The 21246-nt window shown below is 42.4% G+C and overlaps 1 protein-coding gene across 1 annotated transcript; it reads left to right on the top strand.

Annotated features, from left to right (window-relative positions):
- The first annotated feature begins 7905 nt into the window (after positions 1–7905).
- LOC124032548 (neuroepithelial cell-transforming gene 1 protein-like) lies at positions 7906–21209 on the top strand. Its single transcript, XM_046344871.1, has 13 exons — positions 7906–8200; positions 9458–9524; positions 10931–10996; positions 13367–13432; positions 13678–13785; positions 13986–14153; positions 15469–15531; positions 15615–15711; positions 17330–17406; positions 18117–18374; positions 18531–18701; positions 18912–19098; positions 19466–21209. The coding sequence occupies exons 1-13, from the start codon at positions 8076–8078 to the stop codon at positions 19846–19848; spliced, it is 1836 nt and encodes a 611-aa protein (XP_046200827.1). The 5' UTR covers positions 7906–8075; the 3' UTR covers positions 19849–21209.
- The last annotated feature ends 37 nt before the right edge of the window (positions 21210–21246 follow it).

Genomic DNA, 21246 nt, shown 5'->3' with positions numbered 1-21246 from the left:
TAAGGGTGCTCTTGTTCTTTACCATTCGGCCATCAGATTTGCCACCAATGCTCCTTATAGGACACATCACTGCACTCTACACTCCTCTGTAAACTGGTCATCTCTGTACACCCGGCGCAAGACCCACTGGTTGATGCTTCTTTATAAAACCATCTTAGGCCTCATTCCCCCCTATTTAATATACCTGCTGCAGCCCTCATCCTTCACATACAAAACCCGTTCTGCCAGTCATCTTCTGTTAAAGATCCCCAAAGCACACACATCCGTCGCTCCTCTTTTCAGTTTGCTGCAGCTAGAGACAGGAACGAGCTGCAAAAAACACTCAAACTTGATAGTTTTATCTCCATCTCTTCATTCAAAGACTCAATCATGAACACTCACTGCGAGTGTAGCATTTCGCTACACTCGCATTAACATCTGCTAACCATGTGTATGTGACAAATAAAATTTGATTTAACTGACAGTTGTGGCTGCTTTGTGTGATGTATTGTTGTCTCTACCTTCTTGCCTTTGTGCTGTTGTCTGTTTCCAATAATGTTTGTACCATGTTTTGTGTTGCTACTATATTGTTGTCATAATGTGTTGGTACCATGCTGTGTTGGTACCATGCTGTGTTGGAACCATGCTGTGTTGTCCTCTTATAGGTCTCTCTTTATGTAGTGTTGCGGTGTCTCTCTTGTCATGATGTATGTTTTGTCCTATATTTGAATGTTTAATCTCCAGCCCCCGTCCCCGCAGGAGGCCTTTTGGTAGGCCGTTATTGTAAATAAGAATTTGTTCTTGCCTGTCTAGTTAAATAAATAAAAATATTTTTTATAAGACAGGGTGATGGATGGACGACCTCACTGAGCTGATCTACACACAAAGGAGATGATGATGTACACATGAAGGAGATGATGAAGTATTCATGAAGGAGATTATGATGATGATGGTGATGATGATGATGATGTACACAAAGGACAGGGCCAGCAGAATCCAAGGAGTTTGTTTGACTGAGTGATAACAGGGAAACCTGGGAAGTGGGCAAGTATTCGTAAAACCTCTGAGTATAGGTGCTGATCTAGGATCAGTTTAACCTTTTTTATCAGAGTAGAGGTGCTGATCTAGGATCAGTTTAACCTTTTTGATCAGAGTAGAGGTGCTGATCTAGGATCGGTTTAACCTTTTTGATCAGAGTAGAGGTGCTGATCTAGGATCAGTTTAACCTTTTTGATCAGAGTAGAGGTGCTGATCTAGGATCAGTTTAACCTTTTTGATCAGAGTAGAGGTGCTGATCTAGGATCAGTTTAACCTTTTTGATCAGAGTAGAGGTGCTGATCTAGGATCATGAAAAAGAAAGGAGGACCAAGGCACTCTTCATATAGTGAATTAAAATGCCTTTATTTGTATGGCATGTTCAATAGAAACAAAGTTTTAAAAATCTGACGCGTTTCGGCTGCATGGCCTTCGTCAGGGAGTACAAAGAAATAATACAATGTCCTCTTTTGAACAGCTTTTCCAATTAGCCCTAATTTGAAGAGTGAGTGGTTACAAAATTGATTGGACACACCTAGTAAACAATACTATACACATTAAAAGGTGAAATACTGTAGCTACGTTAACACAAAAAATACAACTCCAAGCTAAATATGACTGGGAGAAGTGTCAAGAATACGAAAGCAATATATTCCATAGTCCACTAGAACACAGCAAAACATGAACAACAACAGTCTAAACATAGCTGATGGCAATTGAGCAAAATGTCCACTAGATGACAGCAAATGGACCAATCACGACCCTACAGGAAGTGTGAGAAATCCCTATCTTCATTTAAACCAGGGTATTTAGTGACCTGTAGTTTGTAAATCCATATATTTATTTAAACCAGGGTACTTAGTGACCTGTAGTTTGTAAATCCATATCTTTATTTAAACCAGGGTATTTAGTGGCCTGTAGTTTGTAAATCCATATCTTTATTTAAACCAGGGTATTTAGTGGCCTGTAGTTTGTAAATCCATATCTTTATTTAAACCAGGGTACTTAGTGACCTGTAGTTTGTAAATCCATATATTTATTTAAACCAGGGTATTTAGTGGCCTGTAGTTTGTAAATCCATATCTTTATTTAAACCAGAGTACTTAGTGACCTGTAGTTTGTAAATCCATATATTTATTTAAACCAGGGTATTTAGTGGCCTGTAGTTTGTAAATCCATATATTTATTTAAACCAGGGTATTTAGTGGCCTGTAGTTTGTAAATCCATATCTTCATTTAAACCAGGGTATTCAGTGGCCTGTAGTTTGTAAATCCATATCTTCATTTAAACCAGGGTACTTAGTGGCCTGTAGTTTGTAAATCCATATCTTTATTTAAACCAGAGTACTTAGTGGCCTGTAGTTTGTAAATCCATATCTTTATTTAAACCAGGGTATTTAGTGGCCTGTAGTTTGTAAATCCATATATTTATTTAAACCAGAGTACTTAGTGGCCTGTAGTTTGTAAATCCATATCTTTATTTAAACCAGAGTACTTAGTGGCCTGTAGTTTGTAAATCCATATCTTAATTTAAACCAGGGTATTTAGTGGCCTGTAGTTTGTAAATCCATATCTTTATTTAAACCAGGGTATTTAGTGGCCTGTAGTTTGTAAATCCATATCTTTATTTAAACCAGAGTATTTAGTGGCCTGTAGTTTGTAAATCCATATCTTTATTTAAACCAGGGTACTTAGTGGCCATATCTTTATTTAAACCAGGGTATTTAGTGGCCTAGTTTGTAAATCTATCTTTATTTAAACCAGTTTGTAAATCCATATCTTTATTTAAACCAGGGTACTTAGTGACCTGTAGTTTGTAAATCCATATCTTCATTTAAACCAGGGTATTTAGTGACCTGTAGTTTGTAAATCCATATCTTTATTTAAACCAGAGTACTTAGTGGCCTGTAGTTTGTAAATCCATATCTTCATTTAAACCAGGGTATTTAGTGACCTGTAGTTTGTAAATTCAAAAACGTTCCCTTTGGTTTAGCTGTTTAAGACGGTCCCCTTTTCTAATAGAGGCCGAAATATGATCAATACCCATAGTTTGTAGGGAGGCAGGGTTGCCATGGTGTACGGACTTGTAGTGCCTTGCCATGGGGTAGGATCATTTTAACCTTTTTGATCAGAGTAGAGGTGCTGATCTAGGATCAGTTTAACCTTTTTGATCAGAGTAGAGGTGCTGATCTAGGATCGGTTTAACCTTTTTGATCAGAGTAGAGGTGCTGATCTAGGATCAGTTTAACCTTTTTGATCAGAGTAGAGGTGCTGATCTAGGATCGGTTTAACCTTTTTGATCAGAGTAGAGGTGCTGATCTAGGATCAGTTTAACCTTTTTGATCAGAGTAGAGGTGCTGATCTAGGATCAGTTTAACCTTTTTGATCATGCTGATCTTAGATCAGCACTCCTTCTCTGAGTTTCTTCATGAATGAAGGCCCAGACTTATGGGCCCCACAGGTCAGGAAATCATTAACTTCCCACGTCATGCAGTTTATCAAAACACTTCTTGTGACGTTTTCCCATGTTGTGGTACGACTACAATACGACAAGCGATATGAAAATGTTTACCAGAGGGGCAACATGTCCTTTCCTAATCTCCATTGTCTAATCTAGATGGGCCTAGCAATGATTGCTTGTCTGGGCCAATTATTTAGGCAGAAATGAATGCAAGAGCTGTTCTCCAGGATTACATCATCAAAATTCTTCACATTTCAGCATCCGCTGTTATCCTTTGTCTAATACTGATGAGCCTCTAGTTACTGTAGGCCTACCACACTGTCTCTGAGAGTTCGTAAAATACATAATAGGATTATTATTGTAGACAATGCAATGCTGAATAATATCAGATGAAACACAGATGAACAGGGTGTCTGAAATGGCACCCTGTTCACTATAGTCATAGGGTCTGGTCAAAAGTAGTGTACTATGTAGGTAATAGCGTGTCATTTCGGACACAACCACTCTTTGTCACATGCTGGCATTCTGTAATATTCGTAAGAAAGTCTGTTTTCAGTTATTTCAAATCTACACGTGTCTTTGTTCTTGGAAAAGATTAGTTCTTCGCTCCTCAACCCTAATCTATTCTAATGTCCTTGAATTACACACAGTATTAACATGTACTGTGTGTTCTCTCTGTAAGTCATAAAGCTGACGTGTGTCCTTTTGTTTCATAAACGGCCTTGGGGTATGAATGATTTCATTTTGTAAGAAGACTTCTTTCTCTGAAGGTCTTCTGCTAGACTTAAAGTGATGTCATGCAAACGGTTGATACTAAATACATTTCTATATCTATGTGATGATGACCCTGTAATCATATTATGTGATTTTATTAACAACTTCCTTGACTTTGCCTCATACATCCAATAGAATGGATCCTGCTTTTTTATAAACACCCATATTATGACCAAATGGGAGTAATGAGGAGGGGTTTGAGATTTTAATATAAACTGTTGGCAACAACTCCAACATATAAATGCAGCACTATTATACATTATAACGTTGGCTGTCTGTGGTCCAATCATTGAGAAATTCAATTAACCTTGAATATGTATAAAATGCATGTATTACAAAGATATAGTAGGCTCACATTTTAATATAAACTCTACATTTGATTTGAATAGCAAATGGGTTTGAATTTGATTACATTGGTATAGGCCATCATCAGAAAGAGTGAGGCAGGCCTGACTGTGTCTTCCAGTCAGAAGATGTTTTAGTGCTGTTGAGAGGGACATCAATTATCTTTGCAGTGTTCACTGTGTCACATATATTGGAATTCATCTCCCAGTATTCACTGTTACTGTAACAGTTTCCCATGTTAGCTGGGAACCAATGAAACATTACAATGCACAAAGGAATGTCCCATTTGTTACCATCCACTGACCTACATGTACCCCACCACCACAACCACCCTCATTCAACACTTCTTGCTCATTGTCCAGGGCCAGATAATTACCATTAATTGGATCCTGAGACTGGTTTCAAAGGAAATAAATATTCTATAGCATACTTTTCATAACTTCTACAGTTAGGTATTTTCCCATGCTCTTTTAGAGGTTGCACCTCACAACAGATCTAGGATCAGCATTATTTGTGTTCTATATGACATGTGTATCAATACATAGGTCTACTATCAGCAGGGGCGATTTTATCATGTAAATCTTGGTGGGGCAAAAAAAATGAACTATGTGGGGATTAGGGTTGCAAAGGGTCAGACATTTTCCATGGGAAGTTAAGCCTGGTAAATTTGGGGAATTTTGCTTAAATTCATCAAAAAGTTACCTTATAACAGGGAACCTGGTGCAGAGATCAACAAGGCCTATGTTGTCATCACTACCGTGTCTCGCCACCTTGGCCTGGATGAGGGCAAGGTTCTTGGCAGTCTGGCGAAGTACACTTCCAAGCAAGGGCTTTGGCATGGAGATGCAATATGGCAGTCATGCCAAGATATCTCATCAGCCACGTGATGGAAGGAACTTTGTGGATCTGAGGCTCTTTCCCCTCTTGCCTCCATCATCCTCCAAATCCCACCAACATCAGCCACCTCAGAGTGCAACTGGTCCTTGTTTGGGAACACACACACCAAAGCATGCAACAGGCTGACCAATACAAGGGTGGAAAAATTGGTGACAAACCTGGCAATTTTGAGGCTTTTTGAATCACACAACGAGCCATTCTCAACAAGGTTGGAAAGTGAAAATGAAGATGAGGCCTCAGAGTCTGATGTTCAAGAGGTGGTCATTGAGGAGGTCCAGGGAGAAGACATGGAAACCTGAGAGGAAGACAACCAAAGCTTTAGTTTCTAGACTATCATTTTAGACTATCATTTTATGTTGAAAACGTTTTTGGGAGATGCAATGGATCATTGGGGATCATTCAATATTCCCTTTCTATTGTTGTTCAGTGACATCATTCCATGTGAAGAGTAAACTCATTTAATTAAAGTTAAATTCGTAACTAAAATGTTTTTTTTTAATATATCTATTGGAAGGATTTAATCATTTGTAATTATGTCTACTTGTCTACTTAAGGTAAAAGGTGTATGTTTCTGTCTCCATATGATATGGTAAATATATCCAATGCAAAAGACATCTACATTTAAATGGTATTAATATTAATTTGCATATATTTCCCCGTTATTTCCTGAATATTCCCGTTAATTCCCACGGAAAGTTTCCACCTCTAAATATTTCCCAAAATGTGCAACTCTAGTTGGGATGCATGCCAGCAAAGTCATCACACAACACAAAAAAATACATTAATTTCACGATATCGGTGACAACAAACTGTTAGGGCCGACATAAAGCTGTCCCAACAGCAGAGTCCCAACACCTTACCACCGCTACACCTGGCTATCAGCGGAGCCTTGTCTGGCAGTGAAACAGTTTATTCAGCCTCCTTTACTGCCTTTAAAAACATAGCTGATATGGCTGACTTGCTTCGACAAATGTGGGTTCTACTGTCATTTGAGATGTACGGACTAAGGCATAAAGGGGACGACAAGCGGATAAGAGGCAATCCGTAATTTTGATTAAGACATTAATGAGCGAGCTGGGACGGACATAGTCGTATAACTATTTGTTCAGCACTTTTGAAATGTACAGCGACAGAATTCGAGCTACAACAAACACTCAAACTGGACAGTTAGCCACTGTCACTGATTCCTTCCAAACCACTCATTGTTGAATTTGCGATTTCCAACTTGTTATTTATGTCTTATGGCCTATGAGCATCGATACATTTGATCTATCATTTCTCTTCATTATTTCTCTTCATATGTTAAGGATTAAAAAGGGTTTGCCAGTAGATTGTTGACTTGATTCATAATGACTGCTAGCCAAGATTTTGAAGGTATGTTGACATGGTCAGTCCAATCAAAGCTACTGTACATATAACGTGATTTGACGTCATTTTATCTGTGGCCAATGACCTTGAGCCTTCTTGGAAAGACACATTTAATGTAACTCTATGGCAGCACCCAAGGGGCTAGAATTTCGTAACTCTTGTCTTAGACTTGGCGGTGACGTTGTGTCCCCATGAGTGACAGAACACTGAGCCAATCACAGAGCACCATATTTTCTGCTGCCTTGCCCCACCACCACAGAAAGCACTGAGCTAGGCTGAAACACCTGCATTTTGGAGCTGCCTTACTCTAGAAAACAAAAGAGAATGTTTGTATGCAGCTTTATTAACGCAAACTGATATGTGACACGTATAAATGCCAACATAACATGTAAAACAGGCAAGCCCTGCCCCACCTGCCTTGAATAATGGGTCACCACTGCTTGGCATAGATTGTACTTGTGGACCTAAACCACTCCATAAAAATGCACCCCACACCATAACACTGTATCCCTCATTTAGTTCAAGTGGTTCCTTTATTTGGGCAGTTACCAGGATACCTACAGTCGGGAAAAGCGTTTGTGCAGCATGCAAGCCAAATATAGTTTGTTGCATTGTGGCCACAGACATATACTCCATAGAAAGGATTAGTAACCTCTTACCCTGGCAGTTTGACTGCTAAACTAATGGGTACTCAAGCAAATGGATGCCGGTCCTGATTTGAATGGGAACTGCCATCTATGGATTATATTTCTATGGTTGGTTGGTGTTGTCAATTTCAAAATACAATCGCGGGAAAAACGTACAGTTTGGAAAGCAAATGCCTTTTGCTGAATAGAGCGAACCAATAGAATAAAATCAATTCTCAACAACTCCCAATTTTTTTTTAGCTAACAGCCGCATTGATCACTTAATCGAGCCATGCTTAATCCGGCCATGCTTCTCACTGAAGTGAATTTACTGAGAGACCGCCAACGTGCGTTTCCTCAATATTCTTCTCAGTAAATTAACTCCTCCCACTCGAAATCCTCAAGCTTTTCCCTCATTGGTCGATTTGTGATATTCCGCCATATTCAAACTTCCGCCGTCACTTTTGGTTGGATTGATCGCTTTTTACTGCGGATTTCTTTCTTTCTTTCTTTCATTCGTTCATCGTTGCAATTTCCATTGTTTTGAATTAGCGATATTAGCTAGCTTCCCACTACACCCAACCTCTAAAATGGAGGAGTCAGAGGTGGGCGAATTATCTGTGGAAGACGAGCCGAAGAGACGAAGTATTTCCTCGAAGAGAACATCCGCGGTCCACTCAGAAACCTCCCCCGCCTCTGTCAACAACTCCAAAAAGTAAGACGCGATGGGTAATATTGATACATTAAATGTGTGTTTCTAGACTTTAAAAAAATAAAAAATAAAAATAATAATAATATTCAAGATTAGCCCGATATGCTAGCCAGATTTGGAGCCTAAAAATTTGTCCATATCACATGGTAAATCCATTTTAATAATGGTTCAATCAAATAAAATATGGATTTAGGTTGGCCTTCATGTTACTGTGGCTAGTTAGCCAAACGTATCAAGCTAGGGTCCCCTGGTTTTAACGTATGGGTCATGTGCTCTGTTTACATTTTCTAATAAATTAACCTCAAACAAACACTGCATCTTTATCTATAATTCTGGATTTACTCTCTAGTAAGTTAACGTTAGAGTAGTTAGTTAGCTAAGTTAACATGTATTGGCTATACTAACTAGTAACGTTATGTAGCTAACTAGTTTCGTTAGATTTTTTTTTTATTTAAGACAAAACAAAATGTGAAGTTTGAGTAGTCTCACATTAAAAATAGTTAACCAGCTAACTACGTCCATAGCAGTACATCAGTGGACCACCCAACAGCCTTTTAGAGGCATCTGATGCTGAACTTACTATCAATCTCCTGAGGAAAAAGTCCATCAAAAATATAAAAAAATGCAATTTTTCTTCTATATCGGTGTTGTAGGTTTATCTAGAACACCTTTTTTAGGAAAGTTATATGCTTTGCCTCAAACATACTGATGAGACCACCATCATGTTGATTTTTGTCCGCCCAGACCAGACGCGATCAGGACACACAGGTTGAAATGTCAAAACAAACTCTGAACCAAATATATTAATTTTGGCACTGGTCAAAAAGCATTAAACTTTTATGGCAGTTTAGCTCGCTTGCTGTTGCTAGCTAATTTCTCATGTAATATAAGAAATACTCCGATAATTACAACACATATAAAAGGGTGAATCAAGTAGGTTTTTAGTCATCTTTCCTCCTCCAGGCTTCATTTTCTTGCGGTTTGCAAGCTACATTGCAATACATTTTTAACTGCTTTTCGACCTTTCCTCCAATTTAATATAGTTTAAGAGATTGTTTTGATATTTCAACATGCTTGTCCTCCTGTCTGGTGTGGGTGGACGAAATCAACTTAACACCAAAAGTATGATTTGTGTGTGTGTCTGATTTGTCAAAGAGTCAGAATCAATACGCCCTAGGTAGGGGCATTTGGGTTGAGATACAGTATGAATATCTCAAATGGTGTTTTTATTTCTGCCTTATTTCCTTTCTCTCACTGTAGACCTCCACTGTGCCGAGGGAGTTCCTTCACCTTTCTGACTCCAGGAACACCATGGGACTTCAGTCTGGTGAGTAGTACTAAACTAATGTAACGCCAACAATCAATCCAGCATCTGTCTTTCTCAATTACTACGAAGTCAGTCAATAAACTTTTAACACCGTACAAAAATAATGACTTCATTTATTTCAATGTGAAATGTACAGTTCCTTGTAAAAGTATTATGCCTCTTTGTTTAGCCTAAGAGTAAGGGAGTCAAATGTGGCTTAACAAATCACATAAGTTACATGGATTCACTCTGTGAGAAATAATAGGGATTGACATGATTTTTGAATGACTAACCGTTCCTCTGTCCCCCCCATACATACAACGACTGTAAGGTTCCTCGGTCAAGTATTTCAAGTACAGATTCAACTTCAAAGACCAGGGAGCTTTTTGAAAGCGTCATAAATAAGGGCAGTGATTGCTAGGTAACAATAACACATCAGACATCGAATATCTCTTTACGCGTAGTCGCTTTGGATAAAAGCGTCTGCTAAATGGCATATATAGTCAAGTTAATAATTATGCTGTGGATTATGTATTGAACCACCCAGACACATCAAAGATACAGTTGTCCTGAACTGAGCTTCAGGACAAGAATGAAACTGCTGAGAGATTTAGTTACCATGAGGCCATTGGTGATTTTAAACCGGCTACAGAGTTCACAATAAATACCTAAATTACAGAGTGAAAAGAAGAATACAAATATACAGAATAAAAAGTATTCTAACATATGTGGGGAGGAAAAAACCCACAAAGGAATACACTTTTTTGGTATAAAGAGAAGCTAGGTGGCGCTAAGCAAAGACTAAATCCTAGAAGAAACCTGCTACAGTCTGCATTCCACCAGACACTGGGAGAGGAACTCACCTTTCAGCAGGACAATGAACTACAACACAAGGCCAAATGTACACTGGAGTTGCTTACAAAGAAGACAATGTTTTTGAGTGGATAAATTACAGCTTTGTGACTTAAATCTGCTTTAAAATCATTAGCGAGTTTAGAAATTTGCTGAATAGCCATGATCCCCAACAGAGCTTGAAGAATTTTGAAAAGAATAATGGATAAATATTGTACAATCCAGGTGTGCAAAGCTCTTAGAGACTCACCCAGAAGACTCGCAACTTTAATCAATGCTAAAGGTGTTTCTAACATGTATTGACTCAGGGAGCTGAATAATTATGCAATATTTATATATATTGTATTAATCTTTTATTATTTTTCTTCCATGTTGACATTTGAGTATTTTGTGTAGATCGTCGACAAAAAAAACCAGATTCAATCCATTGTAAAATCCCACTTTGTAACACAATAAAATATGAAGAAATTCAAGGGGGTCTGAGTACTTTTGCAAGGTACTGTATATTCACATTTATAAATCTTGTGAAGGTTAGCAACACACTCATTCTGTACACGTGTTTATCTTTCCTACAGAAGAGGAAACATAAAGAGCCCAAGGATGATGACACTGTCAGCCTGTCCAGCTTTGACCTCAAAGTAGTAAGCCAAGGCTCCACCAAATGTTACAAGATTTCTGAGGATTAATACACTTACATCACACGTCCCCCCCATGTGATATAATGCCAGTAGGCTATATCCCCCCCCCATGTGATATATGTATATACAACATGCCAGTAATATCCTGCCCCCATGTGATATATGTATATACAGTAGGCTATATCCTGCCCCCCATGTGATATATGTATATACAGCAGGCCAGTAGGCTGCCAGTAGGCTATATCCTGCCCCCCCCATGTGATATATGTATATACAGCAGGCCAGTAGGCTATATCCAGCAGGCCAGTGGCCCTGCCCCCCCCCAGCAGGCCATGTGATATATGTATATACAGCAGGCCAGTAGGCTATATCCTGCCCCCCCCCAGCAGGCCATGTGATATATGTATATACAGCAGGCCAGTAGGCTATATCCTGCCCCCCCCCCCCCCCCATGTGATATATGTATATACAGCAGGCCAGTAGGCTATATCCTGCCCCCCCCCATGTATCAGCAGGCCAGTAGGCTATATCCCCCCCCAGCAGGCCAGTAGGCTATATCCTGCCCCATGTGATATATGTATATACAGCAGGCCAGTAGGCTAGGCTAGGCTATCCTGCCCCCCCCCCATGTGATATATGTATATACAGCAGGCCAGTAGGCTATATATGTATCCTGCCCCCCCCCATGTGATATATGTATATACAGCAGGCCAGTAGGCTATATCCTGCCCCCCCCCCCATGTGATATATGTATATACAGCAGGCCAGTAGGCTATATCCTGCCCCCCCCCCCCCCCCATGTGATATATGTATATACAGCAGGCCAGTAGGCTATATCCTGCCCCCCCCCATGTGATATATGTATATACAGCAGGCCAGTAGGCTATATCCTGCCCCCCCCCATGTGATATATGTATATACAGCAGGCCAGTAGGCTATATCCTGCCCCCATGTGATATATGTATATACAAAGCCAGTAGGCTATATCCTGCCCCCCCCCCCCCATGTGATATATGTATATACAGCTAGTATATATCCTGCCCCCCCATGTGATATATGTATATACAGCAGGCCAGTAGGCTATATCCTGCCCCCCCCCCCATCCAGCAGGCCAGTGCCCCCCCCCCCCCCATGTGATATATGTATATACAGCAGGCCAGTAGGCTATATCCTGTGATATATGTATATACAGCAGGCCCCCCTGCCCCCCATGTGATATATGTATATACAGCAGGCCAGTAGGCTATATCCTAGGCTATATCCTGCCCCCATGTGATATATGTATATACAGCAGGCCAGTAGGCTATATCCTGCCCCCCCCCATGTATATAGGCTATATCCTGCCCCCCCATGTGATATATGTATATACAGCAGGCCAGTGGCTGATGTGATATATGTATATACAGCAGGCCAGTAGGCTATATCCTGCCCCCCCCCCCCCCATGTGATATATGTATATACAGCCCCCCTGCCCCCCCCCCCCATGATGATATGTATATACAGCAGGCCAGTAGGCTATATCCTGCCCCCAGTAGGCCCTGCCCCATGTGATATATGTATATACAGCAGGCCAGTAGGCTATATCCTGCCCCCCCCCCCCCATGTGATATATGTATATACAGCAGGCCAGTAGGCTATATCCTGCCCCCCCCCCCATGTGATATATGTATATACAGCAGGCCAGTAGGCTATATCCTGCCCCCCCCCATGTGATATATGTATATACAGCAGGCCAGTAGGCTATATCCTGCCCCCCCCCCCCCCCCCCCATGTGATATATGTATATACAGCAGGCCAGTAGGCTATATCCTGCCCCCCCCCCCCATGTGATATATGTATATACAGCAGGCCAGTAGGCTATATCCTGCCCCCCCATGTGATATATGTATATACAGCAGGCCAGTAGGCTATATCCTGCCCCCCCCCCCCCATGTGATATATGTATATACAGCAGGCCAGTAGGCTATATCCCAGTGCCCCCCCAGCAGGCCAGTAGGCTATGTGATATATGTATATACAGCAGGCCAGTAGGCTATATCCTGCCCCCATGTGATATATGTATATACAGCAGGCCAGTGTGATATATGTATATACAGCTATATCCTGCCCCCCCCCATGTGATATATGTATATACAGCAGGCCAGTAGGCTATGTGATATATGTATATACAGCAGGCCAGTAGGCTATATCCTGCCCCCCCCCCCCCCCATGTGATATATGTATATACAGCAGGCCAGTAGGCTATATCCTGCCCCCCCATGTGATATATGTATATACAGCAGGCCAGTAGGCTATATCCTGCCCCCCATGTGAAAACGGCCTTGTGAGCGTCACTGACTGTAGTCTAATCCTTCTCTGGTACCATCTTTACAGAAGAGAAAACGCAAAGAGAAAAAGGAGGATGACGACACCGTCAGTCTGTCTAGTTTTGACCTCAAAGTGAGTCGACAGTTCCAGTCCTTAGGAAACTTTGCTGTGTTTTTAAATTATTTTTTATGTATTATTTCTTACATTTGGTACAAGCATTTTGCTACACTCGCAATAACATCTGCTCACCATGTGTATGTGACCGATATATATGTGAGAAGTGGAGTAAAGCAAAGCGATAGGGTCGTTAGTTATATCCCCTGGGTATGTGTTCAGATTGCTGTCCGTAACAATGATTTCACTCCTCTGTATTGCAGGAGCCCAGTAACAAGCGTGTGCGGCCACTGAGCCGGGTGTCATCTCTGGCTAACCTGATCTCCCCTTCCAAGAATGGAGCCGTCCGACGCTTTGGTCAAACCATCCAGGTATGGTATATATCATGCTGTCATAACTCCAGACAGAAGCCAATGGCACTTGACCTGATAGCAGATCATTTTTGTTGTTGTGTGGATTTTGTTTAATGAACAGCAGGAAGTTTATAGGGAAGGAGATTGACAGTAGTGGCACGGACGGAGAAGCCCGAGACCAGACTCTGGCGTGTCTAAATTATTGCTCGTTTCCTCAGAACATGTCACTGCGGGGTGACAGCAAGTCGCCGGGGGCGTCCCTGAAGTCGTGCAGTAAGGCAGCGGGCCCAACACCTCCCAAACGTAGAAACAGCACTCTGTGGTCTGAAACACTGGACGTTCACCAGAAGAGCACCTTCTCCACCAAAGAGATTAAGAGACAGGAGGTAACATACAACTGTAGCATACGGCATAGTTCAATGACTTCTATAGATAATGCGTTGTGCCAAGCATAATATAATCACAATATATCATGCCTTATTGCTTTATTATAAACTGGGTGGTTTGAGCCTCAAATTCTGATTGGTTGAAAGCCATGGTATATCAGACCTTATACCACGGATATAACAAAACATTTATTTTTACTGCTCTAATTACGTTGATAACCAGTTTATAATAGCAATAAGGCACCTCGGAGGTTTGTGATATATTGCCAATATACCACGTCTAAGGGCTGTATCCAGGCACTCAGCATTGCGCATAAGAACAGCCCTTAACCGTGGTATATTGGCCATATACCACACCCCCTCTGGCATTATTGCTTAATTATTGTATATGTAGTAGGGCTGGGTGATATAGTTAATTTAATTTATTCTAATTGCGTGATATTCCAAATGCTTGTATCGCAATAATCACGTTTTTATTTAAAAATAAATGTTATTTAGTGTTTGTCTGCTTGTTCTCATGTTGCGTTGTCGTTCTCGCTCCTGTGCTGTGTGCACCTTCCCATTTACAAACACACCAAGCCCCTGCCCCCGCCACCCACACCAAACCCCTGCCGCCCACACCAAGCCCCCGCCACTCACCCCAAGCCCCCGCCACCACCCCCGCCACTCAGCCCCCCCCGCCACTCACCCCAAGCCCCCGCCCCCGCCACTCACCCCAAGCCCCACCCCAAGCCCCCGCCACTCACCCCAAGCCCCCGCCACTCACCCCAAGCCCCCGCCACTCACCCCAAGCCCCCGCCACTCACCCCACCCCCCCAAGCCCCCGCCCCCGCCACTCACCCCAAGCCCCCCGCCACTCACCCCAAGCCCCCGCCACTCACCCCAAGCCCCCGCCGCCCACACCAAACCCCCGCCGCCCACACCAAGCCCCCGCCACCCACCCCAAGCCCCCGCCGCCCACACCAAGCCCCGCCACCCACACCAAGCCCCCGCCACTCACCCCAAGCACCCGCCACTCACCCCAAGCACCCGCCACCCACACCAAGCCCCTGCCACAGATCCAGAGCAGACACTGCTGAAACGTGCGTATCAATGAACATTGATTTAGGAAAATAAGACCACATGCAGCTAAAAGCAACAACAAAAAAACGCTATGATTTTTAGGCCGTGTCGCCCAGCCCTAGTATGTAGTAAGGGGATTGATGTCATAGTTAGCTGTTTGTGTCTGAGTTCGATATGTACTCTTTGTCTGGTATGGAATAAATGATGAATTCAGAAGTGGCCAGTCTTATTGACAACATAATGTTCTCTCTAGGCCATTCATGAGCTATCCAGAGGAGAACAAGACCTTATTGAAGACCTCCAAATGGCACGAAAGGTACAATAAATGATTCTATTAACAAGTTTGTCTCTTCCCCTCATGAAGCTGATTGACCTTAGCTTTCATTTCTTGTTCAACAGGCATATCATGATCCCATGCTGAAGCTTTCCATCATGACAGAGGAGGAGCTAACTCATATATTTGGAGATCTGGATTCGTACATTCCACTTCATGAAGGTACTAGTCTTCATCATATTCGTACATTCTACTTCATGAAGGTACTAGGTCTTCATCATACATTCCACTTCATGAAGGTACGAGGTCTTCATCGTACATTCCACTTCATGAAGGTACTAGGTCTTCATCATACATTCCACTTCATGAAGGTACTAGGTCTTCATCATATTCGTACATTCTACTTCATGAAGGTACTAGGTCTTCATCATATTCATACATTCTACTTCATGAAGGTACTAGGTCTTCATCATACATTCCACTTCATGAAGGTACTAGGTCTTCATCATACATTCCACTTCATGAAGGTACTAGGTCTTCATCATACATTCCACTTCATGAAGGTACTAGGTCTTCATCATACATTCCACTTCATGAAGGTACTAGGTCTTCATCGTATTCGTACATTCCACTTCATGAAGGTACTAGGTCTTCATCATACATTCAACTTCATGAAGGTACTAGGTCTTCATACATTCTACTTCATGACTAGGTTTCATCATACATTCCACTTCATGAAGGTACTAGGTCTTCATCATACATTCCACTTCATGAAGGTACTAGGTCTTCATCATACATTCCACTTCATGAAGGTACTAGGTCTTCATCATACATTCCACTTCATGAAGGTACTAGGTCTTCATCATACATTCCACTTCATGAAGGTACTAGGTCTTCATCATACATTCCACTTCATGAAGGTACTAGGTCTTCATCATACATTCTACTTCATGAAGGTACAAGATCTTCATCATACATTCTACTTCATGAAGGTACTAGGTCTTCATCGTATTCGTACATTCCACTTCATGAAGGTACTAGGTCTTCATCATACATTCCACTTCATGAAGGTACTAGGTCTTCATCATAGTAACCCCCAATACGCCCTCTGGTGGCTACTGGTTTAGTAACCCCCAATACGCCCTCTGGTGGCTACTGGTTTAGTAACCCCCAATACGCCGTCTGGTGGCTACTGGTTTAGTAACCCCCAATACGCCCTCTGGTGGCTACTGGTTTAGTAACCCCCAATACGCCGTCTGGTGGCTACTGGTTTAGTAACCCCCAATACGCCCTCTGGTGACTACTGGTTTAGTAACCCCCAATACGCCCTCTGGTGACTACTGGTTTAGTAACCCCCAATACGCCCTCTGGTGGCTACTGGTTTAGTAACCCCCAATACGCCCTCTGGTGGCTACTGGTTTAGCAACCCCCAATACGCCCTCTGGTGGCTACTGGTTTAGTAACCCCCAATACGCCCTCTGGTGGCTACTGGTTTAGTAAACCCCAATACGCCCTCTGGTGGCTACTGGTTTAGTAACCCCCAATACGCCCTCTGGTGGCTACTGGTTTAGTAACCCCCAATACGCCCTCTGGTGGCTACTGGTTTAGCAACCCCCAATACGCCCCTGGTAGCTACTGGTTTAGTAACCCCCAATACACCCTCTGGTGGCTACTGGTTTAGTAACCCCCAATACGCCCCCTGGTAGCTACTGGTTTAGTAACCCCCAATACGCCCTCTGGTGGCTACTTAACCAGTGACTACGACAAGACTATTTGAAGAAAAAAATATTCTTCAAATAGAGGGCTAATGGTTTCGTTCGTGTGTTTCTCCTTGCTTCAGACTTGTTGGATAAGCTTGCAAAGGGCACCGGTCCTAATGGAACAGTTGGTCAGATTGGACAGATCGTCGTGGACTGGGTAGGTGCCTCCTCTCTTGTGTATTGGGTTTATGGTTATTATTTGTATATTTCTTTATGGCTATTTTTTTTTATCACAGGAGCTCGGGTGAGTAAGATTTCCAATGTATTAATTACACTTTGCAAATAAACTTGAAATGTAAAATCTTTCTCGCATCGCCAATATTTAGAATGAATGTGTTTTGTTTATTTATGAAATGTAGTCCCTGCTTCATGCTCTCGCCCCATCCACAGATGCCATCTTTGACCTTCTTCTCCCCGTCTTTAGAGAGAGGGTCATCTTGGATCATCTTCTTCTCTTTGACTTAAAAAGCAGACATGTTTCCATGATCTGAAAATGACACTTGTCTTCTTCTCTTTGACTTAAAAAGCAGACATGTTTCCATGATCTGAAAATGACACTTGTCTTCTTCTCTTTGACTTAAAAAGCAGACATGTTTCCATGATCTGAAAATGACACTTGTCTTCTTCTCTTTGACTTAAAAAGCAGACATGTTTCCATGATCTGAAAATGACACTTGTCTTCTTCTCTTTGACTTAAAAAGCAGACATGTTTCCATGATCTGAAAATGACACTTGTCTTCTTCTCTTCCAAGTTTTCCTTGTCTGTATGCGTACAGGGATGAAACTCCTTTTCTTTAATTTCTTAATGTTGGGGGGGTGAGAAAGAGAATGTGTCTTCATCTTCATCACCCCCCTGTCGTCCTCTAGTTGCCAGGTCTGAATGCGTACAGAGACTATTGCAGTAACCAGCTGGCTGCCAAGGCCCTGTTGGACCAGAAGAAGCAGGACCGGAAGGTGCAGGACTTCCTGCAGCGCTGCCTGGAGTCTCCCTTCAGTAGGAAGCTGGACCTGTGGAGCTTCCTGGATATACCCAGGAGCCGGCTGGTGAAATATCCCCTACTGCTGAGAGAGATACTGAGACATACACCACCAGATCACCCTGACGTTCCCTGTCTGGAGAAAGCGGTTTGTAGAGAGCACCCACACTACCCTACGCCTCTCACATCGTCACACAGTTATCAGACCCATCATAAGAGTTACAAATGGCACAGCCATACATGCTAATAGAATTATACATGTATTAAGATTTGAATTGACTGAAGTGTAACACTGTGATTCCAGATAGCCATCATCCAGGGTGTGCTGTCTGACATCAACATGAGGAAGGGAGAGTCAGAGAGTCAGTACTACATTAATAAGTTGGAGTATCTGGACGACAGGCAGAGGGACCCGCTCATCGACAACTGCAAGACCTTGCTGTGTCACGGAGAGCTACGCAACAAGAGTGGCTCGGTGAGCATTGTTCAGACACGCTGTATAGCAATATAACCTGTTCTGTATGGCTTTATGCCCCCTCCAACTAACATGTATCCAGGCTTTCTGTTTTTCTTCTCTGTGTATAAATACATTTGATTAATCAAATTTAAAGTGTGTTTTACATTAGTAGTTGTCACAGTGCTTTACAGTACCGGGCGTGTTGTGATAACTCTGTGTGTTGTGTAGAAACTGCACGTGTTCCTGTTCTCTGAGCTGCTGGTGCTGACGAGGCCGGTGACACGTCACGAGCGGAGCTGCTACCAGGTGTACCGTCAGCCCCTCCCCATCAGAGACCTGGCTCTGGAGGACCTGCAGGATGGAGACGTACGCATGGGAGGGTCATTCAGAGGGGCCTTCAGCCAGGGGGAGAAAGGTGAGGAGTTATGGGGGAGAAAGGTGAGGAGTTATGGGGGAGAAAGGTGAGGAGTTATGGTCTGGGGCTCAATTGTTTCAATTAGACCTTCTTCAATTCCTTGTGTTCTTTTTCCAAATGCGTTGGACAAGTAGATCTCTCCACTCAGGATTAAATGCCCAGTTTATGAGTTGCTGACACAATATCCTGTGTGTCGTTAACACCACCTATATTTTAAGGGTTCGTGATCCTATTGGGACAAATACTGAGACCTAGGAGATGTGCAGATTCTTCCAGTTGTGCTTTAGGAGGTATTATATGTGGATGTGTTTTACCATTTAACGACAGTTTATATCATTTTTTTTCTCCTTCTCTCGCTGTCCTCCAGCTAAGAATGTGTTCCGCGTGACCTCCCTGGACCCGGCCCACGGCCAGTCTCACACTCTGCAGGTCAACGACGTCTTCCACAAGCAGCAGTGGCTCAACTGTCTCCGCAGCGCCATCGATGCCCAACCTCAACAGCAGAGGGCGCCACTCAGAGATCAGCACAGTGAGGCTACAACCATGACCAGGGCCAAGCGTCGTTCTTCTGTGGTGTCCATGTCTGATATGGTGGGGGAAGGGGCAGATGAGAACGTCTGGCACCAGGTCGGTGAGCCAATCCTTGGGTGTAAAGGCACAGAGACACTTCCCGCGTCTGGTTCTTCAAGTAAAATCAAAAGAGAGTGGCGCCGTGGTACTCAGCGCAGGAGGAAAGAGACCGGGGTTTAGGAGAACAGAAGAGTCCACGGAGCATCGTGGGATGTCTACACCTGTACACCTTCATTCATTTGTATTTTTACTGTGTCTTCTTCTTCTATGGTGTAATGTTGGACTTCTTACTTGTGATATTAATGTGTAGGCTACTTGTTTGTGAATTTCCGTGACTCCTGTCTGTCAAGTAGTGATTTTGCATAAGAGTGTCTGACAATAGCAGTGATGTACCATGACGACCATGTAGTAAGCTATGTCAAAACCGTCCAATCACATCCGTCCAGTCTGTGCACTGCAAACCAATGAAATTGAAGAGTTCTGTAAATTTCAGGAGAAAAAAAGGTATTGGTTTATTTTACAGGGGAATGATATTTGTCAACCAAATTGACAAAAAATGGTGTACAGCGAATATGAAAATTAGGATTTTACACTTTTTTTAAAAACCCTTTATTTTATTTTATGTTAAAATGACTAACTCTGTTTTTATACAAAATAGCACTGTTTTAGCTCTTAGAATAAGAATATGTTGCTTGGAACTGGAATTTATTAACCACTTGATTTGATAAGTCATTATTTCTACAGGGTTGGTCAGTGTGTCCTTCGTTACTATTAAAAAGGCCTGTGCTGGCTTTGTTGAGACGTTTCTCTGTGTCCCAAATCACAGCCTATTCCATGTTTTTTGGGTGGGGTTCAGAGCCCTATGTGGCCTGGTCAAAAGTAGTTACACTATATCGGGTGATGGGGTGCCATTTTGAGACTGGAGCCTCTCTTTCCATGCAGCACCATGTGTTGAGGTTGATCTTCAGTAGTGTACACAGTGCAGACCACATGCAAATATTAGTCAACTGTCTGATGTGTTGTTGTGGAGACAAAGGTGACAAAGGATGAAATGAGTATGTTGTTATGAGAAGGCTCGGTAACTTGTGTGCCGATTCTCTACCCTCCTTCACAAGGAAGTGTTCACTCTCACATTTTAAAAGTCTTGGATTAGTGTATGGCAGAAGGGAGTTTCAAACATATTCCTTAAACCAGCCCGTTCCTTTTAAATCCGTGAAGGAGAGTGCGCAAGTGTAGGGTATGAGGGCACGCCCGGAGAGAAGGGTAGAGAATTGGACTGCAACTGAGTTGTATTAATGATGGGAAAGTAAAGGTTTCGGAATGGGTTCTCATGAGAACTGGAGGTGAGAGAAGCACACAACTGACACGACAATCAACCACAAGTTATGCTGTGTGCAAAGAGAGGGGAAAAAAGTATCACTGGAATGCTTTGTATGGATAGTGAAAAGGGAAAGACCAATTAAAGATTATGTGAGGAGAAAATCTGTGAGAAGCTACCTGTGTTCCTTTTCAATTAAAAATAAAGAGCTTTGATGTTTGAATCGATGCTGTGAGATTTCCGTTTGTCAGCTGTCACTG

Source organism: Oncorhynchus gorbuscha, linkage group LG01 (genome assembly GCF_021184085.1).
Source record: "Oncorhynchus gorbuscha isolate QuinsamMale2020 ecotype Even-year linkage group LG01, OgorEven_v1.0, whole genome shotgun sequence".
In the NCBI taxonomy this organism is placed as follows: Eukaryota; Metazoa; Chordata; class Actinopteri; order Salmoniformes; family Salmonidae; genus Oncorhynchus; species Oncorhynchus gorbuscha.
This window is presented reverse-complemented; position numbering and strand designations above follow the sequence as displayed.